Genomic DNA, 25,905 nt, shown 5'->3' on the forward strand with positions numbered 1-25,905 from the left:
CCATGCTATCTCTCCGGCCCCAATATATTTTTCTTTTTTAATTTTTGTGCCACACCCGGTGTCACACAGGGGTTACTCCTGGCTATGTACTCAGAAATCGCTTCTGGCTTGGGAGACCATATGGAACACCTGGGTATCAAACCGCGGTCTGTCCTAGGCTAGCGTGGGCAAGGCGCTGGTAAGGTCCCTTACTGCTTGCGTCACTGCTCCGGCCCCTAAAAATACTTTTAAAACTAGGTGTTTTTTTTCCTTTAAGAAAAAAGTTAAGGAGGCCGGAGCAATAGCACAGAAATAGGGCGTTTGCCTTAATGAGGCAATCTAGGACAGACTTTGGTTCAATCCCCGGTACCCATATGGTCCTCCTGGCCAGGAGCGATTTCTGAGCGCAGAGCCAGGAGCAACCTCTGAGCTTCACCGTGTGTGGCCCAAAAAACAAACAAAAAGAACAAAATCCAGAAAATCTAATTCACTGTAATGGTTACAAATGCTTCAAACAATCAAAATAAACTAAAATTATACTTTATAGATCTTAGGTTTTTTTTTTTTTTTTATCCTGGCACTATATTATCTACCACTTAATTTGGGAAAATCCATTGTATTAATTTAGTAAATAAGAATTAAATTATTTTGGCACCCCTTTATAAGCTTGATTTTTCTTCTTATGGGATATATAGAAATATATATATTTATGTGATACGACTATAGAAAACAATTTTACAATCTGCATACTATATTAAAATATAAAATTTAATATTAAGTTTTAAGTTTCTTTCATGCCACCTAATCTTATCCATAAAACACTGAACTTATATTCTCTTTCCTTTTTCTTTTTTCCTAGTATCACATATAGTTGTGCCCTAGGTTTACTCCTGGATTTGTACTCAAAGATGACTTCTGGCTGTACTCAGGTGACCAACTAGTGTAATGGAGTGGAATCCAGCTCAGCTTCATCCAATCTAATATTGGATTTACTCAATTCAACAGGACAGGATAAGCCATATAACCTCCTAGCACAGTCCTCATATTCCTCTTAATGAGTTTTCAAAGCTGTTTGGTTGCTTACAAATTAACAGTGCTTATTACAATTGAAGCACTATAAAACTTTGAAATCAAGGACTTAATATTTTTGGTTTGGGGGCCACACCCGGTGATGTTCAGGGGTTACTGCTTGTTGTGTGCTCAGAAATCGCTCCTGGTTTGGGGGACCATCTGGGACGCTGGGGATCGATCCGAGGTCCATCCTGGCTCAGCTGCATGCAAGGCAAATGCCCTACTGCTGCACTATCGCTCCAGCCACTAGTACTCATTCTTTAACATACAAAATATTAATGCCTTGCCTGCAGTAGTATAGTTTTGGCCCCAACCTAAACTTCAATGTATTTAATATTTTCAACTATTTTGGCAGATAGACTTGTTATTGTTTGTTTTTACTGAATCAATGTTTAAGGATGATTTTAATTCCCTTCTAATGGAGGATGACACACCATTGGTGCTCAGTGCTTACTTCTGGTGCTGTTCAGGAGACCATATGGGATGCAAGACATCAAACCTCCTGTGACTACATTTAAGGTAATCACCCTACCCGTTCTTCTCGATTAAAACATGATATTTAACACTTTTAAAGCAAACTTGTTCATTCAGCACTGACCATATGCAATGTTATTTTTACATAAAGCTATAATAATCTCCCTATTCTCCCAACAATACTAAGATCCAATGGTGAAGTCTCTAAATTGAATGTTGAAGTAACTGTAGTCTAGTAACTGATCCGAAGTCACTGACTTCAATCAAATAAAGTATATCTATGAATATATCATGTGCCATAGGAGAATCTCTTTTTGGTATTTTCAATGTATGAGATTGCTAAAGATACAAAAGTAATGTGTTATTTTTCTGTGATGAGAAGCATCAATATTGGTACCTGTTAGTAAAATTTCTCAGAGGACATTAGATAATTTGAAATAATATCTTTGCTTTGTGAAATATATTGAGAGACCCACACAAGCCACCAGCCCAAAATGAAAACATCTCTCAAAGAATTTTATTTATTTTTAAATTTTATTGCATGTCTTGGCAAACATAAGTGGCTTATAGATTTGCCTCTGGCTCATCAATAGCCTTTAATACAATACACCAAAGACAAGCAACTGAAGCTCTTAAAAAAAAGTATCACATCTATAAGAAAGAATCTTTCAAAAAACAGTAAAGCATATAAAACTTTTCATATTTACTTAAGTTTTGTACATTTTTTGAAATAACAAAACTAATCCTTTTAACATTCAGTATACCATGTACTATATATTAAAGGAATATTAAGGAAACAAAAGGTAAATTGAATTAATGACAAAAAGCTTTTTCTCCATTTGTTCACTCCAAGTGATTCGTTTCTAATCACTTTCAAACACAACCTTCCATTCTTCAGCTTTGTTAAGCTGAAGCCACAAGAACGCCACTAAATGCACTTCACTTGTCTGTCCACAAGACTCTTTTGCTCCTTATCCTAGCTACTTACACACTCAAAGGGCATAAGTCACCAGAATGTGAAGCCAGTCGTTACACCTAAATTTGGCTAATGCCAAATGCATGAAATATAGTACAGGAATTTCTGAGTCCCTAGTGCTATCTGAATAGTGCTGAACCATCTCAGAACTTGCCCGAGATTTATTCAACCCAACAGGACAGGAGAAGAAGCCATATGACCTCCTAGCACAGCTCTCAATGTTCCTCTTAATGGGTTTTCAAAGCTGTTTTTTTTTGCTTACAAATTAACAGTGCTTATTACAATTGAAGCACAATAAAACTTTGAAATCAAGGACTCATTCTTTAACATACAAAATAAAATTATAAAAAAACAACTTTCCCTTCCCCCCAATTAAAACATTTTTACTTGGAATAGTCATTTTACTAAATGATGCTTCCATGAAAGTATAAAAACAATAACAATAATAATAATAATAATAACAATAATAAAGTTTCCATTGTGGTTCTGAAAATCCCACTATCCCAAGAAGAAAAAAAATGTAATACAAAGCATATAATTTCACACAAAATTCATATATACATTTTAGATGAAACTCATACATTTTATTTTTGAGCCACATTTGAGCCCATTTGCACTTGAAAATAAAATGGAAGCATATGTGCAATTATCACCCTTTATCAGAATGCAGGGGAAGATTTTAAAGCTCATTAGCATATATACAAAATAGTTTTCTGGTTCAAAAACTGTAAGAAACTATACTTTTGAAATATCCAAGGGAATATTGTCATTTGCATATTTTCCCAAAGTCTGAATCTTTATGTGGTTCAAGCAATCTCTCTCATTAAAGGCTTATGCCCCAATCTGTGTGACATTTTTATGTCTATGCACAGTCCAGAAGAGAGATTTGCATTCTCACAGTTACTTTCCAACACAATAAAACTCATATTGGTCAAAACAGAAAATAGGATAGTGTTACAAATCATGCTACAGGAAACCTGATCTCACTATTTTATTTGTTTCTATGTTAACTACTCCTAATTCAGGCCATTTAAAGTATAATTTTATAGTTGAGTCTTTGAAAGAAATATTTACCAGATATTGTTATCTATACGTATTTCAAATGATATTCTAAGGGTTTCCTTCAGTCTCACTGAGCTATCTTGCTGTTCAGTAGAGATTTAATTTTTTGTTATGATTCCAGTTTTTCCTGGATCTTCTCAACAGGCTTTATAATTTTGTTGTACAAGCTACATAGGTGACATCCATCCCAATCAAATTAACATATATTCTAAAAAAGAATAGAAAATGCTTAGTTGCATTAGTCAATTAGTATTAAAGTTTAGCTTTTAGGCATCTTTTATGGCAGCAAATGTTTCACAATAGTTATTAATAAATACTATATCTGCAGGTTATGGTTGTGGCTTAGTAGTAAAGCACATATCCTTCTAGAGTGACATTCTGAGATAGAAATAGAAGTGAGGGGAAATTTGAAGGGCTTACTGATATACTCATGAAATCAGAGCGTGTTTTGTTTGGGGATTTGCTGCACTAGACCTTTCAAGTCTTAGCCATAATCCACATTTTCCATTTCCTACCTAAGAAGAAAGATTATTTCATTTCTCCTTCTCTATACTAGTGTGAATGTGGTTTTTTCCTAATAATTAGACTAAATATTCCAAAATAGATCCACATCACTACTAGTGATGTCAGTAACATAGAATATGCATTAATAATTGGATACATATTTACAGAGCCTTAGTCACATAATAAGCAATGATTAATACAGTAGATATACCAAACATTTGATGTAGCACATATTTATCATCATTGCTACTCACTTGTATTATCAGTTCTGGATATCTATATACCCATACACAGCAACCATTGAGAGAAGGAATATAGATAAACTACTTAAAACAAATGAATTGAAAAATAGGTTGATAAGTGCAAATTAATTTCCTTTCCTTTAAATTATATTTAAACAATAGTCAAAGACCTTCACCCAAAATATATACCATATATTTATATATTTATATATTTATAGTCTTAGACTATAAGGATGAAAATGCTTTATAAAAGTCTCTGCAGCTTAAGGGGACAACCACTGCTTTCTTTTCTTTTTTATTTTCTTCAATTCTACCTAACCATGATAACTCAAGTCCTGCAAGCAATAGATTTCAAGGCTGAAAGCCAGAATCAGATGCCATATTGGACATTCAATAAGAGATTGCCTTATAACTCCCTCCCTTAAGATCCAGACTGAGAAAAGGAAGGACAGTAGCTAGGGAGAATGCTTTCAAGATCAAGCAGCAGTGCCCTGGATGGGGCAAAGTACAAGGAAGGTGATAAGAGGACAGAAAAAAACCCCAGAACTGCTCATTCCCCCTCTTCCTTGATGCGCTGTTGCTTGTTGCGACGGGCATCCATGTCGAAGTTGAAGTCATTCCACTCATCACGGGGTGGAAAGGAGATGGTCTGGCGAAGAGTGAAGCGCACAGCGTCAATGACACGTTCACCCCGAGTCTCACTGGATCCCACACTGACTGTAGAAGCACCACTTGGGGTCCTCAGGAGGTGAGGAGGAGAGGAAAAATCATGGAGTTGCCGATGGTCCAGGATTCCCTTCCAAATAGCATGGCGGAACTGCTCAGGGATTTTTAGACTTGCCAAATCCTATGCAATATTCAGGAAGAATTAGGAAAGAGATAGGTTGTCATTTAGATTACATATCTTGCCATTTTCCAGTGCACTCTTTTAATTGTCCTGAATTTATTGATCCCTAATTTGGGGAGCAAAATGAGCTTTCTGATAACCTTTGTTATTCTATGTGATTAAGAACAAAGGTATGACTTCAGGGATTATCTCTGCTCATGAATTCTACCGCATTTATTCTTTATTAATATGTTTCAGTTTCCTCATTGGTAAAGAATAATGCCTTTTGATAAGGTCAGAGGGCAAAAAAATCTAAACACAAAAATCAAAACAATTTTTGGTTCTTTATCTGGTTCTATGCACTAGAAGAAAGATTTTAATAAAATATTTTAATAAAATCATATAAATATTTTAATAAAATTTTAATAAAATATAGCCATCATTAAAGTGAGGTGACAAAAAGAAAATAGTAATAGGTATTCAACATTTTCTATGTGATCCACATTAAACTTACTTGTTTTGCTACTGAGTGTTCATATTCATGGTAGATGATATAATACTATTTCATATAAAGAAAAGCTGGAAGTGAGTAAGGCCGATAAGTCTTAGGTTAGACAACTAAATTAATAAACAGATAACTCTGGACAGCCTCTCAGCCTGAAATTTCTCTAACAACTAAAAAGTTCTCTTGGAATTTAATAAAACAAGATATCAAAATGCAGACTGTAGTTCTCTAGTCTATTAGTGAGTAGAGAAGACACAGAATATGTAGTTAGTTTGAACTGTGGTGGCTTCTACTGTGCTTAGAGTCACAAGGATTTTACAGTGTTTCTTTGTGACTAATTGTCTCAAGAACTTCCATAAGTGACTTATTCTCTATTAGCTTCTGTTTCTTCATTGATAAGAAGGGATACACCTTTTTTAGATCAATATGCATTGGGAACTCTCTTATAAATGAGAAAAAAATAATCTGAGAATCATATAAGCATATCATATAAATATAACCATTATACTATGTTATATTTTCTTTGTACTGATTGAAACTCCCCATTTTTTTATTATATTCTTTATCCAGGAAGGAATATCAAATAAGTGTAATTAATGCTGGGAGACAAGCTGAAAAAGAGGTGTCTGTTTCCAGTAATGAGCAAGAAGAAGCTGAGGTGAGAATGCAGAAATTGCTAATGTTTTTTAAATGTTCAGTATAGGTACGCCAATGAAATATTATAGCAAATGATACATTATTGAAAAGTTAAGTCACAAAGAGCTACCTGACTTTAGTTCCTTATGCTTCTGAGACTTTCAGTAGGCTCACATATTTTTTTATAAAGAAGGCTCCATTAGTCTGCAGGACTTGGGATAGATTTGAGCTGATGACTGGCAAGTGAGAAAACTAGGGTCTGGAGACTAGCAAAAGACCAAGGCAATTCAGCTAAAATGGACTTATAGAGATTAGTGTAAGGTCTGAATAGTCAAGAGAGCATCCTGACATATTACTTTGTGGGGAATAGTGAACAAGTTTAAAATATAAATTTACAAATATAAGGAAGGGAAAAATTCCCTGTCCTAAATACAGGTAAAGTACATTTTCTTTAATGAATGCATGCCATTAGAAACTTATCTGAATCTTACTGAAACTTTTCCCTAAATATTTCTCCATATTTTTTATTTATTTGTTTATTTAATTTATTTTTGGGGGGTTTTCTTGGAGGGGCACACCAGGCAGCACTCAGGGGTTACTCCTGGCTATCTGTTCAGAAATCACTCCTGGTAGCCACGGGGGACCATATGGGATGCTGGGATTCGAACCAACCACAGGATTCGATCCTGGGTTGGCTGCTTGCAAGGCAAATGCCGCTGTGCTATCTCTCCAGCCCCTTCTCCATATATTTAAATTGTATTTTTTCCATTAGTGAGTAGGGGATGCTAAAAGGGGGAATTATTAAAGCACAGCCTATACCTGTCATCACAGTTCTGGGGCATTCTCATGCTACAGGCCTACCTCTAGCATCGGTGCTCAAGGAAGGGGGAATAAAAGATCCCAACCATAAGCAGCAGCAGCAGAGCCAGAGAGTATATTTATCCATCATCCAAAAAGCCCCTAGAAGTTAGAAAAAAGGATAGCAAACTCCAAAGGAAAAAAAAGCATGAAGAATGACCTGCAAGAATGATCAGAATAAATCCAAATAATATAAGTCTCTGAGAAACAGCAGTTCAGAAGTGATCTAGGAAGCAAGAAAAAGGTCCCTCTTATCCAGCTTGCTCTTACTCCAAAAGACATGTCAATCAATGCCAAAGGCAACAGGGAGTGATTATGAACCCAATTTGATCAAATGAGGCTAATAAATCAAAGTAAGAACTCAAAGGTTTTCTCTGACACTAGAATGCATGATTGAGACTTGAACCCTCACTAATGATTCTTTATCAATCATCTTGAAAAAGTGACTGGGTTATTCTCTGATAGAATTGAAATTGAATGAACATATGGTTCTAATTGAGCAAAAGAGCTAAAACCCTCTTAAGGTCCTATTAGCCGGGCAGAAAAAGTAAGTCACAGAGTCAAAAGAACTAGTAGCTTACACCTTAGGGTTTTATTCCTGGTCCTGTCATCAACTCTCATCATGGCAAATTACTCTGTTTCATCTCTCCATCTCAAGTGAGAATAATATCACCTGCTTCCTGCTCTTTTCTCATAGAGTCCTACACCAATTAATAAGAGAACATCCAAATCGTTACTTGAATTCTTTTGAGAATATAAATTTTTCAAAGGTGGAAATGAGATCTCTTCCTCACTTTGCATTAAGTATGGGTATATGAAACAATTATTGATCCATCCTTAAAATTGAGGGAAGTTAATTATTAAGCTTTTCACAAGTAAAGACTTAAAAATACTTCTAATACAATTATGGGTTCCATTAAGTTTGCACATAGGGGATATTAAGAAAGTTAAATTTAAAACTATCTGGGAATTAAACTAGAATGTGGATGTCACCAGATGAAGGAAGTGAAGACATAAAACTCAAAAGTCTAACAATTACTTACATCCATGGAGTAATGCTCAATCTGATAGATGGTGGTCAGCCCCTGGGTCGTGAAATAGTCCAGGCATGATGAACAGCCCAACCTTGCTAAGAAACTGCATAGGGAGGAGGGAATAGGAAGGAGGAAACAGAAAAAGAAAGTTCACCCCAACTGCATTGGCCAGATCAAAGAAAACCCAACATTTTGCCCTAGGATGCTCTATAGAGGAAACAATTGATAAAATATACAATTATATGAGGATCTCAGATTTGAGGCTTGGGAATTGTTAATTAAATTTTAGATCAACAGAAACTAAAATAGATTCAAATAATTCCCAATAAAGCGGGTTTTTCTAATGGGGATCTTTGGAATACTACAGGCTCTGCCAGGGGCGTTAAAGAAGTGAGACCAGTAGTCAGATTCTCAGTCATTTTGACACTTGGTTCTTTACTTTAAATAACTGAAAACATTTTCCTTTTTTTCCTTTATAGTTTATGAGATTAGTTTCTGTGTTAAAAAATTATAGGTCACATTACTGTGAAGTTGTTAACACTTTAAATTTCTGTCCTCTTCAAAACACTAACCCTTACTGGGTATCAACCTCAGATTGATGATGCCAACTGTCACAGAGCCAGATGCTGGAAGGATACAGCATCTTCTCAGATTTTTCTGATACTGCTCCTACTATCATACAAGGTTCATATACTTGTATATTTTCAATCATTAATCAAAGTCATATCCGGCACATGAAGCAGGGCACAGATAAGTCGGTAAACTCATATTTATGGGAAACAGATTCTGTTGACTTGATACATTTTATAAAGTCTATCAGAACTCTTTTGTATGGATTATAACCATTTTCTAAGCAGAAAAGCATAAGACTATGAAGTTCTAAAAAGTCCATTATTTTTTCTAAATTTAAAACTTTTAATGGACACATAATTCTAAAATACTGATTCCATGATGGCTTAAAGCTATGAAGCCTAGAGAGCAGAAAAGGGAGCAAGAGAGCAAGTTTACTGCCCTTTTGGGAAGCCCAGCCCTGAGCACCAACTTAATGACCATAACTGATCAGAGTAAATGTATGAGGTGGGGGTGGAGTAAGTTAAAATAGTGTAAATGTACATTAAAATAATATGTGTATACACTCACATTTTATTTATTTATTTTTTTTACACTCACATTTTAATTTATTCCAGGTTAGTATGATGGTTTGTTTTTCTTTGATCAAGCAGAGACAATGGTGACTAAATGTCAACCAAGACAACCAACTTTCTTTCCAAGTATGCTATCTGTTTTACAATGTCCACCCTCCACCACCCAGAAATACTTAAAATGGGCCCTCAGGGCACATTCTGTGGACTCACCTTACAAGGCTGCAATCTGTGGGGTACGGAGGTGGGGGAGTGCAGTGGGAGGTGGATGGCATGGATAGTGGGGGAGGGAGGGTCTGGGTAGGGCTGAGTCCATTCATGTCTCCAGCCATTGGCATGTGGGTGCCCATCATAGGAACTGAACAGAAGCAGGAGAACAGAGAAGGTTACGGCCTTCATCACATACCAGCATCCTAGTGGTCCATCTTGTTGGCTTTATTATTACTAAGGACCAGAACTATCAACTTTCCTTTCAATTTTCTATCACTACAACCCTTCTAGTGTCCTTCTTCTCACGAGAAAAGCCACCAAATTATTCTCTTAAGATAATTTCTCACCACCACTTTCTCCATTTAGAATGCTCTGTCTTTAGGTAAGTGTAATATGCCTTTCATTTGATTTAACTGGTTTCATTTTACTCCATTCTAGACTAGCTTCCTCAAACCTAGTGATTAGTTCTACTATAATCTTTGTCATAAAAATAGATTCACAATAAGCATATATTAAGTGAGAAAACAATTAAGTGCCACTTGAAATATTTGTAAACTGGGAAATTAATAATAATTATTGAAACCACAAGTTTAATAGGAAGAATGAAGGTAAATATTCCAACTCTCCCCATGTTTTATTTCTGGAATGTATTTGGGAATATGTCAATATGTAATTGATTTTCTGTACTAAATAATAAACTTGGTTACTCAAAGAAAAGAAAAAATTAGGTCCAATAATACATATGAAGTCACATCTACTGAAATTTAATGAAATATACCTCAATTTTAGTGAGTATTATGTAAATAGGGGTAACTCCTGCCATAACCTAATCAAAGAACACAGACTTATGTCCCATCAGTTATCCAGAGAACTTTTCTGATAACATTCGAGAATACATGAAGGATATAAATACAAAAAATAGGTAGGCACACTATAGATCATACAAATATAAATTTATATTCACCACTATTACTTTTATTCTAGAAAGTTAGAATGATTCCTATGCCTTTTAATGTCAAAGTAGAAGACGTCATGAGATCAGATTTGTCTCAAAATCCATTTATTACTAGGGAAATAAGAGTCTGGATTTTAATTAAGCCTTTGCTGAAACACCAGGGCAACCATCTCAGACATATTTGTAACTCGCTAAAATCGGAACTTTGGTCATCAGATTTCAGGGGGTCAAAATTTCACCCTCCTTTAATTTCTCAACATCCTGGCCTTTTTTCTACTGACATGGAAGTTAAAAGTTGTGAATAAATATGATAAGATCAAATAGTAATATTGAAGCAGTATTTCAAAAGGAAGTTTATCATAAGATAAATGTACAGATCTTAGGATTCCCCACACAGAAGGATTTTATATAGCTTCTGCATTTTTAACTGACATTTTTAAACCTCAAATTTTAGTACTACTTTGTTAGTTTAAGCTCTCTTGGAAAAGATAATTATATTTACAGCAAAAGTATACATCTCTTAGCCATTTCTCACACTGTCCAGTACATTATATTTAGCAGATTTGAGGAATCTATGTGTTAGCAAGATTAATGGATATTCCTTTTTTTATGTCCATTCCCTGTTTGTATTTGGAATAGAGATGAATTTAGAAAGCATGAACTCTGAAGGGTACAGAATCATGTGCAATATGATAATTTTCTGAATAGAAACTGGAGCATTAGAGAAATAGCTTTTTTGTAGCTGTACAGGTTATAGTACATGCAGTGAAATCCAGAGTATAATCAATGTTTCTAAACTTTAAGTCCATAACACAAGTATACTTATGACACGTTGATTAAATTTCCCTTTGTCTAATTTAAATAAGGTTAGAATTCTATCCATGCTGGCAGAAAGTGCATTGTTTCTTTCATTGAGATCTTATTCCTGTGAAATAGTCTCTCTATCCCTAATATGTTTTATAATATTTAAAAACTGAGGACAGTTCACCTTGAGAACTAAAGCCCTCAAATACAGCATACTTTATTCTATGGTACCTCTCATTTCAGAGAAAATTCTTCCCTAGTCCTCAAGAAGTCTCTCTTACACTAGCCCAGTTATCTAAATGACAGCTGAAAGGAGAGGCACTTACGGTTGGATCCCATGCCATCAGGAATAGTTGTGGGAGTCAGTGTGTTGCGCTGCTGGGGGTTGATAAGCTGGCTCACAGAAGGCAGCTTGTTCATGCTGTTCATTTTATTCAGTGGTGGAGAGCTGTTACCGTATGAAGATTGAGACTGCATTGAGGTCCTGGAAACATAAACATGAGGAATGATGATAGTGAGTATAGGTACAATGAACATGGAGGACAAGTCATTTCCAACAGGTCTCAGATAAAACCATGTTTCTGAATTGTACATGTGCAAAAAGCATTCCTCTATAATCAATTAAAATAATTTTTGTTTCCATATGATAGTTTTCTAATGATGGAAAGATCACCAAATTGTCATCAATTTACATATATTTAATGAAAATGTATAGTACAATGAAATCTCTTTTGTGAGAGGGAAAATAATTGATTGCATCTTTCTTTTGCCTCTACTCTTTGATCCATACTTTTGTTTTCCCTTGCCCTACAACACAAGTGATTTGAAAGTCAACAAGGAAAATGAATGAAGACCCTGTAGCTTATGGAAGACATGGGAATTCTAAGCTGAAATTATAGCAGACACTATAATTTCATATGTAACTTCCTACACTTTTAACGTATGTGGAAAATAACTGTAAATATAACAAAAACTGAACATTTGTTAGAACAAAATACTGTGAAACAGAGGCCCTATATGGTAACATGATTTCAGCAAGACAGGCATGACTCACAAAACAATGCATTGATTGTCAATAGGCTTTCTATATAAGAGAATCCTTGAGGCCAACACAAGGTTCTATTGAGTTTTGACAAGAAACATGAGAAACAAAAGAAAATAAAAGTTTCTTCCAACTGAACTTCAACTTTGAGAATAACTTGATTTTTAGGGCATTTTTGAAAAATTAATATCTTTATTTAAGCAACTTTAAACAGGTTGTCAGCTATGCATTTTATGATATGTGGTATTACCCACTTGATTGTCACTCCTGTGATACAGGTAAGTAGATATAGATATATAGATATATGTGTGTTTGTGAGTACATATGTCTACTAGAATAACAGGCTAAAGAGTTATAAAGTCAAAGTTTAAACCTTTCTTTGGAGCATGAAACATTTCTGACTTGCTTTTGTTTCCCAAAAACTACATAAACCATATAAAGACACATTTACTTTATGGTTTTGTTATTAAATTAAGATAGGAAAGCTTATAAGAAATGGTTACATTTTTGAGAGAGTCAGTATGTTGATTACATAAGGTAACAATCCAACTTACCTTGTAGAGCTATGGTGACAACTGAAAAAGATGTAGAGTTTTATAGACCCTATGGCATTAACAGGGAGTAATTGCTATGATTACAAAGTAAAGATTGGGTTCTAAGCATGTTCCTAAACTTTGATAGAAGTTTCCTCTTTCAAACAAAATGTAAATCAAAACAAAACAAAACAAAACAAAAACGAAATGTAAATCTATTTGTTGTCTCTTCCTCACTATTGCCACAGAAAAAGTAAAGGTAGGAGAAAGTTTTGTTTCTTTGAGTCTTATTTGGATTTATAAATATATATGTACAATAAAATGTTTGAAGGCCTTATAAATAAACCTAGGTCTTGAGTAAATACAGCATACTGATATTTTAAAAACACCCCCTCCCCCAATAAATAAAAGTAGTTATAGTATTTAAAATTATATAGTAGTAAGGCTGGTTTTAAACTTGTTACTCAACATTCTTCATAAGAAAAGAACATTTCAAGTTAAGGTTCCCCTTAATAGCACTGGGACTCATCGTTAGAGGAATTCAACAGAATATAATATACATATTTGCATAAATGAGCATGAAAATTGATGTACAATTAACACTACAGTTGCTTATTATAATCATATTTTTAAGTAGGAGGGCACAGATTTTCTATGTTGTATAAACAGGAGTTTATATTTTGACCTTTCCCATTTAAGATACTTTAGGCTCAAGTTCTTTATTCATTCTTATGAATAACTCATACATCCCTGTTGATGCATGTGTCATCACAGAAATATTCTCTCTACAATACAAATGGATAAATCTAAATTTGTAAGAAAAATAGGTGTTCAAAGTCACATATCAGTAAATGATGAGATGAAAAGTCTCCTGGATCTTAAAAATATTTTTGTGAAAATTTCCCATATATTAAACACTGTACACAATGGTGCACAGTGATCCAATCAAGGAACTGATGTATTAAGAGAAAAAATAAAAGAGAACATCACCAAGTACTTCCAAATTTATTACATAATTATAAGGAATGCCTGTACATGAGTCAGCTCAACTGGATATAGTTCTGAGCATCTTTAATTACATCTCAAAGCACAGGCAAGGTAGCCAAGAAATGCCTGGCTAGGTGTGTCTTATAACTCTTTGATTACCATAATGTACCTCATACAGAATCTAGTACAGATAACAGAGGCAGAGGTAATTTTTTTCCTCTATACCTAAAGAATACCTGTATAATATCTCTTACCTCCCTCCCAAATCAGGTAATTATGTGGCAAGGCTTTATATGTTTATATATAAGTACATACATTTATATACACACAATCTATCACGAATATGATGTGGATAATACCAACGACAACAAAAACTTCTGTGTAATCTAAAGGTGTAGACAAAATGACCAAGAGCAACAGGCTCTCTGTCGTTATGTTATCTTTTTACCCATAACCAATCACATATATAACATATACATACACATATCATCATGAACTCAACTTGCCTCAGTTGATAAGATGCATGTCCGAAGCTTATTTTTTAAAGATATACAATATTTTTCTAGAAATCTAATATAAATGTGATATATAAAGTCATATCTCATGTATTTTAACTGTGAGTTAAAATTCTAGTGAATTTATATTTCAGTTTCTAAGTTGAATAATTTTGGCTTTCTGTATTTATTTAGTTTGTGTTTTGAACCATAACATGAAGTGGCTTACATTTGCACTTAGAAATCAGTCCTAGAGAGGAGCAAAGTACCATATGACATGCCAGAGATTAAATTTCAGTTATGAATGCAATGCAAGTGCCCTATTCACTTCATTATCAATCTAGTCTCTGGTTTCTCCATCAGAATTATGGCAGTAACTAAGAGCTATACATGATATTTAAATCATTCGAGACTAGAAATAAGCTTTTCTGATTCTAAGTCTAGTGGCAATATTGCAGAAAGTCAAAATTCTTAAGGAGACAGAAACTTAATTATTTCCTTTGCTGGAGAGGCCTAGAGTTTCACCAATGGATTCCTACCATTTTGCCTTAGAGCTTTCGTTTTCAATTTAAAAACAAATCTAGTATTATTTGTTGATGCTTCAGAAGAAACCTATTTACTAAACCAGTTCTGGAGTGAAGAATTTAAGAGGAGCAGAGGATTTAGGAGTACAGCAAACAACCACTGGATGAGAAAAGTAAAAATGCACTTAAAAAGCAATGCAACAGGGGCCAGTGTGATAGCACAGTGGTAGGGTATTTGCCTTGTATGCGGCTGACCCAGAATGGACCTGGATTTGATCCCCAGTGTCCCATATAATCCCCAACCAGGAGCGATTTCTGAGCACACAGCCAGGAGTAATCCCTGAGCATCACCAGATGTGGCCCAAGCTCCCCACCCCCCAAGAAAAGCAATGCAACAGGGATTGTAGTGATAGTACAGTGGGTAGTATATTTGCTTTGCACACAGACAACTAGGATTCATTTGCTAGCATTTCATATGATTCTCTGAGAACCGCCAGGAATAATTCCTAAGTGCAGAGAGTGGAGTAACTCCTGAGTATGTCCAAAAATCAAATAAATAAATAAAGCAGTGCAATATCTGGATAAGAATTATTTATTTGTCCTTTAAGTAGTAACTATTATTGTCCTGATTTTAATATTTATCTCCAGTGAATTAACCTTTCTCCTAAAAACAAGGGGAAATATTTATTCCCTATTTAGGCCAACTATAATTATAAAATATTTTTCATCATATTATATGTGCTCATATGTGAAAGTTACTATGAGTAAGAATACAAGGTGGAAGAAGGAAAAAACTTCTGGAAAAATCAAATGTTAAATAAAGCTGACTATATCATGAACCAACTATGGTTTTAAAAAAAGAAATTATTAGATTAAATGGGATTCAAATTAACTAAAAACACTATTAATATAGCCAGTATAATAAGATCGTGTGATTATATTAATAAGCTTTTACCTGGAATATAAACATATTTGTGTACAAGTTTTGTGTGTGTGTGTGTTGGAGATCAAATCTAGGGTCTAATATACAAAAGAAACATAGTCTGATTTTCTTTTCTTTTTCTTTTTTTCTTGGGGGCGGGATGTTGGGCTACAACTTGGTATCGCTCAGGAGAAACTCCTGGCTCTGCTTTCAAGAATCATTCCTGGCAGACTCGGGGAACCAAACGAAATGCTGGGAACTGAATCCTGCACAGCCATATACAAGGCAAATGCCCTACCCACTTTGCTATCACTCTGGCCCCACAAAGTCTGATTTTTCTAAGCTACTGAATTATTATTCAAAATAATTATATTAAAGCTTTAAGAAGCAATTAATCATAATGAATACACATTTTAATTTCTTTAAAAAATAGTGGACAAATGTAACTCAAGATTTTCAGGAGTATACTTGAAAATGTCTGTATCACTGAACAAAATTATTTACATTTGTGCTTGATTTAAATTCTTTGTACAAACTTAATTTCAGATGCCATTATAGACTTGTTCAGAGATCTGAGCCAATAATACTAGTGTTCTTGGCTCCCGATGAGAAAACACAAAGAAGAATAAAACAAAATTTCAAGCATTCTAATAATGTGTAGTTTTAGGACTAACTGACACAAAATTTCTTCAATAAAAACATCAAATGCTAAATTATGTACATGTAAAGTAAGTATTCTATTACTCTTTTTCTTTGATATATGCATGGCACCTGGAGCATTGAAATAAAGATAGTCTAATATTTAAGAAATAAAAACAATAAAAGAAAATACTACAAAATAAACCAAGATGCAAAAGTTTATTGAAAATTAATTAAAATCACACATCCATAAAGCAATAGCATTAGTAACAAGATATCATTTTTATGGTGACACATAATGAAAAGCTGGTAATCTGGTATGATGAGATGAAGGAAAAGAGGAAATTTTTAAAGTCCTTTGTTCTTTATAAAATATATGGGGAGGTAGGTGGGTTGAGATCAGACCCAGATTTGCTCAGGGCTTACTCCTGGTTTTGTGCTTAGAGATCACTCCTGGTAGTGCTCAGAGGACCATATGGAGTGCTAGTGATTAAAACCAGATCAGCCACATGCATGACAAGCACCTTACCTGCTGTATTTTCCCTTAAAATAAAGGTTTAAAATGAACATAATTGCATTTTCTAAACATTTTGAGAAAATAAATTACATCTACTTAAAATTATGTTGAGTTTTACATGTCTACTTGGCTATCACTGGTGGAAAGTACGTCACTTGGATAAAGTAGATTGAGCACTGTCAGTAATGTGGCATTACATTATAGAAATATTGAAAGATAGGAGCTCCAATCAAACCAATAATCATAAATCTGGGAAGAAAAATTGATCTCCATTTTGGATAATGATATATAACTTCCTAGAACAACATTACATAGCTCTAACCTCTTATTAAAAGTAACAAAATATTATCTGCCTTAAGGTCTATGAGTAGTTTGAGGATGTGGTTTCTAGGGATACCATAAGTGAAGAAATTGATATCAGGCTACATTATGTTAGTGGTAGACTCTGATATAGCACTAATGAACATTTTATTTTGGATGAGGGAAGGATACTAACATTGCAAGTTCTCAAAAGAAGAAAAGAATATGCCCCACATTTATTACTCATAGCAAATATCATTTCTCTGTCCAGCAGTACACTTGACATATTAGTTGGTAACTATTTGTAAGATTATTATATGACCAGCATTGAAAGAATTGGGTAAACCACTCAGTTTCTTACAATTTACTTATGCACAAACAATATATTTTCTCCTTTCCTTAAAAACACATTTTAAGTTTGAGACCTGCTCAATAGCTTCTTGGAAGTTTAGAAATGCAACAGGAGGTAACAGAAAAGGGTTCTGATAAAAATCTTAATGATCCTCTTCCCATCCTGAGCCCTCCCTCCTAAGAAACACAAAAGCTCACAGACAAACATTGAGTTTCCTGACTGACCAACATGGAGTAGAAGGATAAAGAATCTACAGAAAATGTCTTTTCTTGTAAAGTTTTGAGTCCCTTCAAGAAATGTTCTCACTAGTGGCTATCTGGCTTTGAGAGGTTGGATTACTGAGCCAAAGCTTCTTCAAGTCCTTCTGAGGAGGGCTGCATGTACACACCCATCTACACACACACACACACACACACACACACACACACACACACACACACACACACAAACCCCACAATAAACACATCCACTCAAATTACAGAGATGGGACTCTAAACAAACACACCCATTCAAATTACAAACATGGGACTCTAAGGGTACACTGATCGATTTGGGGGGTTGGAATGTCTAAAGAAGACGTCAGATTGTTTCAGAGTTTCTCTCCGGGGCTCCACAAGCTCATTCCTGAAGCAGGCTGAAAAGAGACTGCAAAGAGGAACCAGAGAAAAGAAAAGATAAAGTCTTAGGACCTCATACTTTGAAATCAAATGAATAAGAAACATGTCCTTCTACCATCATGATCATAGTCTAAACAGAATAAAATGCCTTTAAAACTAATTTTGCCATTCTTCTTTAACACTCCTTACAATTTGCCATTCTTTTTTAACACTCCTTAAAATCACTCAGAAATGAATTTTCAAGATTATATGAGAGAGAACTGAGATAAGCAGCAGCAGTTAACTAATTCTATCAGAATTACCCAGGGAAGTTAAAAGTAAGTTTTCTTGGGCCCCTTCTGAGACTAGACTGGCGCTCAAGCATATATATTTTCCACAGTAATTCAACTGAGACAAGATAGGTCAAAGTGTTTAATACAGTGTGTGGCATTCTGAGCTGAACTAATTGAAAAAGGCAATGCAGAGACAAGAATTAATTGTAATCTTTTGTAAAATGTCATCTGTCCAATTATGATACTTCATTCCTATTGTTGTCTAGCTTAACTACAAAATATAAAGAAATATGATTTTATCAGTCTGGGGGCTGTGTCATCATGCATTTGTAAAGAACTATTAATGAGCATTTTGAATGAGCCCAGATTGAGATGGATAAATATCTTAATCCTTTTAGTCACAAACTTGGCCTATAAATGCACATATCAAACTCATGAAAGCAATGTTTGCATAATTAGTAAGTCATTTATGCCACAATGATGCCTGGAAAAATTTATTTTGCTAAAGATTGTGTAACTTCATGAACTATTTAGGAATTGTTTTCCAGGTGACTTTAAAATCATGTTGGTTAATTCTTATAGAATAAAAGGCCATTTTTACTAAATCAGGACTGGAAATCAAAAAATCATTTTATCTGCCAGAACATTATGACCAACTAAAGGATAGGATTTATGTTGTTATTTTTTTCATCTTTGGTTTGAATATTATATTCTTTTATTTCTCTTGGGTCAAGGACTTAATGAAACATTAGAAATACCATAGTTAGGTGCCGGAGCGATAGCACAGCTACAGGGCCTTGTACAAGGCCGACCTGGAATGGACCCGGGTTCAATTCCCAGTATCCCACATAGTCCCCCGAGACTGCCAGGAGCAATTTCTGAGCATAGAGCCAGGAGTAACCCCTGAGTGCCGCTGGGTGTGACCCAAAAGCCCAAATATATAATTAAATGTGTTTAAAAAAATACCGTAGTTTAAAAAAGTGTTCAACAGAGTACGAGACAGTAAAAGGTTCCAATTTTAAAATAAAAAATGAGATTCTTTCTGCAATGAAATATGAAACCGATAGAAAAGATTTAAACTAACTCATATGATATATTTTCTTCATTACCTGTTCCAAGCTACTATATCTTTACCCCAAAAGCTTTATAAACACTATTGTGACATTCAAACTTTATGAAATTCGTGACCTCTGATCTGGAAGCACCTGAAACTGACAATATATACATTTTTCTTATAGAACTGACAACTTGAAATTAGTTCTCAGTTAAATATACTAAAAATGTGGAGTACTTATATACCAAACTTAGAGAAAAGGAATTAATCATGTTTTGTTTGTTTGTTTGTTTGTTTGGTTTTTCGGGCCACACCTGTTTGATGCTCAGGGGTTACTCCTGGCTAAGGCTCAGAAATTGCCCCTGGCTTGGGGGGACCATATGGGACGCCGGGGGATCGAACCTTGGTCCTTCCTTGGCTAGCGCTTGCAAGGCAGACACCTTACCTCTAGTGCCACCTCGCCAGCCCTGGAATTAATCATGTTTAACTGTGAGAAAGATTTGTGATCCTTGCTTTGTCCTACATAAATATTAATGAAGATACTTCTTGTTACTCCTCTAAAAATTAAATTTGATAAAAGGTATCAATAAATATTATTAAAGAAAATCATAGCCAAATGAGTTTAAATAAATAGGAATATCTAAACTGTAAAAAATATATATACTAATATTTGAATGGAATATAGTGTATGTATAGAAATAGAATAAATGGAATAGAGGTGTTAATGATTTATTGCAACTACCTTAATAAGGCAGAAATATTGACATGAGTTGTGTTTTCAAATCTATGACTTATTTACACTTTATTATAAACTGACATTGAAATCATAGCTATAGTTCCAATATATCTGTTTTCCTACCTATTGTACAGATATGTATAACTGTGGTCTAGAAGACATTAATCTCTCCAATATTCTCTGACATGTATCACTAATGTGCTATACTTTTCAAGTAATTATAAATAAAAAGAAAAACTAAGGGAAACTTATGATGTAATATATTTGAATTAAAATTTGAATGAATCTTCGATCTTATAGAAGCTAAAAAATTAATTTTCTAGACAAAAATTAGGTGAATAAAATATATAAGAAGTGATTTTTATGTGAGACTGAGATGAAAGCCAAAGATGAATATAGAAATATATATAAATATAGAACTGTAGAAAACTAATTTTCTACATAATACTGGTTTAAAGTAAACAAGTCAAAAGATTGCTAAATATATCTTAGGTAGCCTCTCTACACTATCATAAAAGTTAATTATGTCCCTTAAAAATATAAAAGCAAGAATTCTATTACTAATGATAGCTCTAATTTTTTCCCTTATTAGATTTTACTTCATTAACTAATGTGGATGAATAACTAAAATAAAGTTTCTTCATAAACAGTAGAAGTCCTTTTTTATGATAATTTGATTCATAAAAACTTTAAAATATCACATAAATTCTATGATCATGAAGGCAATAATGAAGGAATTTCTGAAAAAAGGAAAACCATGCAAAATGAAAAGTAAGCAGAGAGAAACACATAGGAGGAGACTATTAGAAGCAATTAAACTGAAAATATTTCATTGCCACCTTTGGAAAATTATTCACTCTTCCCATTTAATTTTCCTCTACTGTAAGGAAAGTAAAAAAAATGATACTTTACCAGCATAAAAAATGGTAGCATAGTTTGGGAAAGTATATTATGGATATTACAGGCATTTCCAAACTGATTTATTATTTTACAGATGATTGCTTGGTGATTAGGTTACATGTTTTTTCATTGTCTAATTATTCATCTCTTTCTTAGAAATTTGAATAAAAATAAAAAACCTGAAAAATTCAGCTGAATAATACAGCATAATTCATACAGATGCACTCAATCATTAAGTCACACACAAATAAATAAAACAAATGCAAAACTAGACCAAAGGTTTATATATTGCAAGGATGCATTTTGCAGTCTGTTAGATTTCCATGCACCATTAGCTCTTATATACTATGGGATAACAATTCAAAAACATGCAGTAATACTTTTAAAGGGATAATTCAGAGACTATAGAGAGTACTGCTTCCTCATAATTTATCATTGACCAAACATTTTAAAATATAAAATAGAACTTTAAAATGTCACTATTTTATATGGCTTTTCTTCTTTGATGAAATATTTTATGAAATATAGCATAACTTTTTTATAACAATGGATAACTTATCATATGTTAATACGGTTTTGGTTCTATGTATTCTTTTGGTTGCCATACAAGTGAACACAAATCGCCCAGGTTTTCTGACTGATTAAACTTGATCCTCCCAGCTTTGTAATCTCAAACTAGAATATGATTCCCTTTTTGTATTAATTAAATGTTTAAGTTGACACAATGATGGAAACAAATATCAGAACTTCCTGAATATTGAAAAGTTGTATTAGTTAGGAATTTAACATTTAATTTATACGATAGGATGGCAGAAATCCTATCCTTCTCCCTTCTATTCTGAAGCATGAATCAACTGTTATGTCCTATCTGAAGAGGAGACTATATTATAACCATGTATTATATTAATATGAAGACAACAATTACTTTCTTGTAAAGGGATATCTCTACTAAAAACTGCTATAACTCCTTCAATGTAGAAATACCACTATAAGGTTTCCAAAATATCTTGTTAATATCCTTTCTAATTTAGGATATGAATATTAAGATTCTATATGCTCCTTAAAACAAAACTCTGAGCTTCAATAAAATGGGCAAGTGACTCATTTATCTAGAGCAAGGATTGACACATGATTGTGCATGGCTCAAATCTGTCTCATAAACTAAGTCGTACTGTTACTAAAAGGTAGGAAAATTTCAAGTGAAGAATATGGTATCATACATAAACTTAAAATGAAACTTATATTTCAGAATTCAGATAAAATATTGTTAATACAAGTGATTCATTCACTGCCCTATTGTCATTCCCTTAAACTGAAGAAATAAGGAGCTGCAAGACACCATATGGAGCATAAAATAAAAACTCTACTACTGTGCTTTGCTTTATTAGTTATGATTTGCAGAAATTTACCTACTCACTGGATTTTCTGATCTTTTATTTTTATTTATTATTATTATTATTATTATTTTAGTTTTAGGGCCATACTCGGTGTTGCTCAGGGGTTAATCCTGGCTATGCACTCAGAAATCGCTACTGACTTGGGGGCCATTTGGGGCATTGCAGATATAACCCAGGTTCGCCCTGTATCAGCTATGGGCAAGGCAAACACCCTACCTCTACGCTATCTCTCTGATCCCCAGATCTTTTACATTCTAATCAATGATATTCATTTATCCTTATAGATTTTTTTCTGTTATTCAGAATAAAAGGACAGAAAAAGACTATTACAGACAAGTAGTTCAATATGGTATGCTATTGGATGACGCTTATGAAGTCATTTTGGGTAAGTCAAGCATTTACAAGAGATGATTAGGAAAAAAGTTTGTTTTTGTTTTGGGGCCACACTGGTGGCGCTCAGGGGTTACTCCTGGCTAAGCACTCAGAAATTGTTCCTGGCTTGAGGGACCATATGGGACACCAGGGATGGAACCAGTTCCATTCTGGGTCAACTGCATGCAAAGCAAACACCCTACTGCTGTACTATCACTCCAGACCCAGATACCGCTGTGCTATAGATCCAGGAAAATTTCTTAGTAGGAAATATAATCATCCATAAGTTGTCAAATACTATTATTACAGTGTTTCTTTGATCTTTATATCATTTTATAAGAGCTACATCAGTTTTACACCTGAATATACTAACATTTATTACTAGTAATATACTAAATATCTATGTGAATATTCTATGTGAATTCTGTCTGTGACTCCAAGTTAATTTCCCTCTACCCCTAAGAAATTTGCTCATTAAAATTTCCATACAACCTTACATATAAAAACTTATAATCATAGTTTGCAAATGTCGATTGCTAAAAAAATAGTGGGGTCCTTTCCAAGCAAAGGATTTTTTTTTTTTGGTTTTTGGGCTACAACCAGTGATGCTCAGGGATTACTCTGATCTATGCACTCAGAAATAGCACCTGGCTTGAGGGACCATATTTACACCGGGGATCAAACCGAGGTCCCTCCTAGGTCAGCTGCATGCAAGGCAAATGCCCTACTGCTGCACTACAGCTCTGACCCCTAGGCAAAGAATTCTTATTCACTCAACTGGCTTAAATTATTTTAAAGAAAGTACTGTTCCTCCACTGTTCATTCTACATGCCACTGCCAATAAGTGATCAAAGAATACAACCATGTTATTAATAAACAGTACAGCCTCCTTAATTATATTCCTGTTGATTTAAAAAAAAGTTTGGTGCCTGAGCAACAGTACAGGAAGTAATGCACACGCCTTGCACACAGTCAACCCAGATTCAATCCCTGACATCCCATATGGTCTCCTGAGAACAACCAGGAGTAATTTCTGAGTATGGTGACAGGGTTAACATAATACTGCTATGTGTGGACAGAGACAATAACAAAGAAAGGTAGGGGCCAAAGCAATATCACAGCGGATAGGGCATTGGCCTTGTATGCAGCTGGCTTGAATTCAATCCCTGGCATTCCATAGAGTCCCCCATGCCTGGCAGGAGTAACTTCTGAGTGCAGAGCCAGGAATAACCCCTGAGTACTGCCAGGTATGGCCCAAAAATCAAATTTAAAAAGGCCCCCCTCAAAAAATAAAAAGATTGACTAGTTTTCTTCATTTTACCTTTTTTCTTTCTCCTTCCTTCCTTCCTTCCTTCCTTCCTTCCTTCCTTCCTTCCTTCCTTCCTTCCTTCCTTCCTTCCTTCCTTCCTTTCTTCCTTCCTTCCTTCCTTCCTTCCTTTCTTTACTTTCTTCCCTCCTTCCTTTCTTCCTTCCTTCCTTTCCTTCCTTCCCTCTCCTACCCTTCTTCCTTCCCTCCTTCCTTCCTTTCCTTTCCTACCCTTCTTCCTTCCCTCCTTCCTTCCCTTTCTCCTCTCCTTCCTTCCTTCCTTCCCTTCCTTTCCTTCTTCCCTCCCTCCCTCCTTCCCTCCCTCCCTTCCTTCCTTTCTTCCTTCCATTTCCTTCATTATTTTTTCCCCTCTGTAAAATGTCTCTCTTATTCAAATGGACCCAGAATACATATTTATCTGCATAATCTGGTCAATAATTTCAGCGGTAATGCACTAACCTGATTATTCTTAACTATAGAGAAATAACTATAAATATTATGAATTCATCAAATTCTTCTTTTTTCTTAAAAGATAGTCTACTCTTATTAATAATACACAACCATCAAAAATGGAAGACTCAAAGAAAAATTTAACATATATATACAGTTCTAAATATATGCTAATATTGCTGAGGAATCTGTCAAAATTTATGATTTTAAGTGTTGCTGAATGACAACCTAAAATAAGGATGCTTAAAACACAGTAATATGATATAGTTTGCCGATTTCAGGCATTTTATCAGTGAGCATGCATTAGGTCTCAGAATCCTTAATACAGTACTCAAAGAAATAATCTCATATAGTAAAACCTATATATATTAACTCCCTAATCTACAAAGATTTTCCGAAAATGTATAAATTATTTTTCTAGAAAAAGCTTGACAATTAATATAAAATACTGTTTTGTATAGATACATCATTAACAGAATAGTTTATATGTTCAAATTAATATACATAAGTTAGCAGAAAATAGAGCACTAACCCTATGCATTTGAGTTTTTATAACTCACCTGAAATGACTTAAATTTTATTTCAAAATACAGGAACTTCCTTTTGTTTTCTGCCTGCTTGCTTTTGGGCCAGAGCAGCTGTGCTCAGGATTTACTCCTGGCATAGCTCATGGGATCATATGGAAGACAATCACCATACCCAATGCACTACCTCTATGACCACAAAATTGGAAATTCCTTAGAGGGAAGGCAATAATAAGAAACATGGAATATAGTTCAAACTGTAAAAAGGACCCACACCAACTCATCTGATATCATTGCGTTCTGTTTCACAAATTCCTCTCCAACTTCTCACACAAATCTCCTTACTACTGACAAATAAGCAGTTACCCTTACTCACAGATCCAGAAATGACATATAGGCACACTCACTGTTTCTGAAGTAAGTGCTGATGCTGTTGCTGCTGCTGCTGTCTATAGGTTTCAATCGTGTGCTGAGGAAGGTACTGCATGAGTTCTAGGGACTCTTTGATTTTCAACAGCATTTCATAAGTCTCACGCCCTCTCACCTTAGGAAGAGAAGGGAAACAAGAAAAAAAATTGTAGAATTCTGAGAAGTCCAGTCAATGCTTATTATCTTTGTATACCACATTGATGAATTAATACCATTTTTTGGTAACACCAGAAATGATACGTGCAGTGCTCTGTGTTAAT

The 25,905-nt window shown here is 34.4% G+C and overlaps 1 protein-coding gene across 5 annotated transcripts in view; it reads right to left on the minus strand.

Moving 5' to 3' along the window:
- Positions 1-4,858: 4,858 nt before the first annotated feature.
- The window catches only part of TP63 (tumor protein p63), a 269,583-nt gene continuing 248,536 nt past the window's right edge, over positions 4,859-25,905 (minus strand). For 2 of the 5 annotated variants that reach the window (XM_049775965.1, XM_049775964.1), the window contains exons 10-14: positions 25,624-25,760; positions 11,605-11,762; positions 9,523-9,667; positions 8,177-8,270; positions 4,859-5,155 (exon numbers count right to left, since the gene is read on the minus strand). In XM_049775965.1, the coding sequence (XP_049631922.1) occupies positions 4,859-5,155; positions 8,177-8,270; positions 9,523-9,667; positions 11,605-11,762; positions 25,624-25,760 (831 nt within the window). Of the gene's footprint in view, positions 5,156-8,176; positions 8,271-9,522; positions 9,668-11,604; positions 11,763-18,118; positions 18,234-25,623; positions 25,761-25,905 lie in introns of those variants that run through there. The other 3 variants (XM_049775966.1, XM_049775968.1, XM_049775967.1) reach the window with 2 other exon arrangements.

Source organism: Suncus etruscus, chromosome 6, assembly GCF_024139225.1.
Source record: "Suncus etruscus isolate mSunEtr1 chromosome 6, mSunEtr1.pri.cur, whole genome shotgun sequence".
Lineage (NCBI taxonomy): Eukaryota > Metazoa > Chordata > Mammalia > Eulipotyphla > Soricidae > Suncus > Suncus etruscus.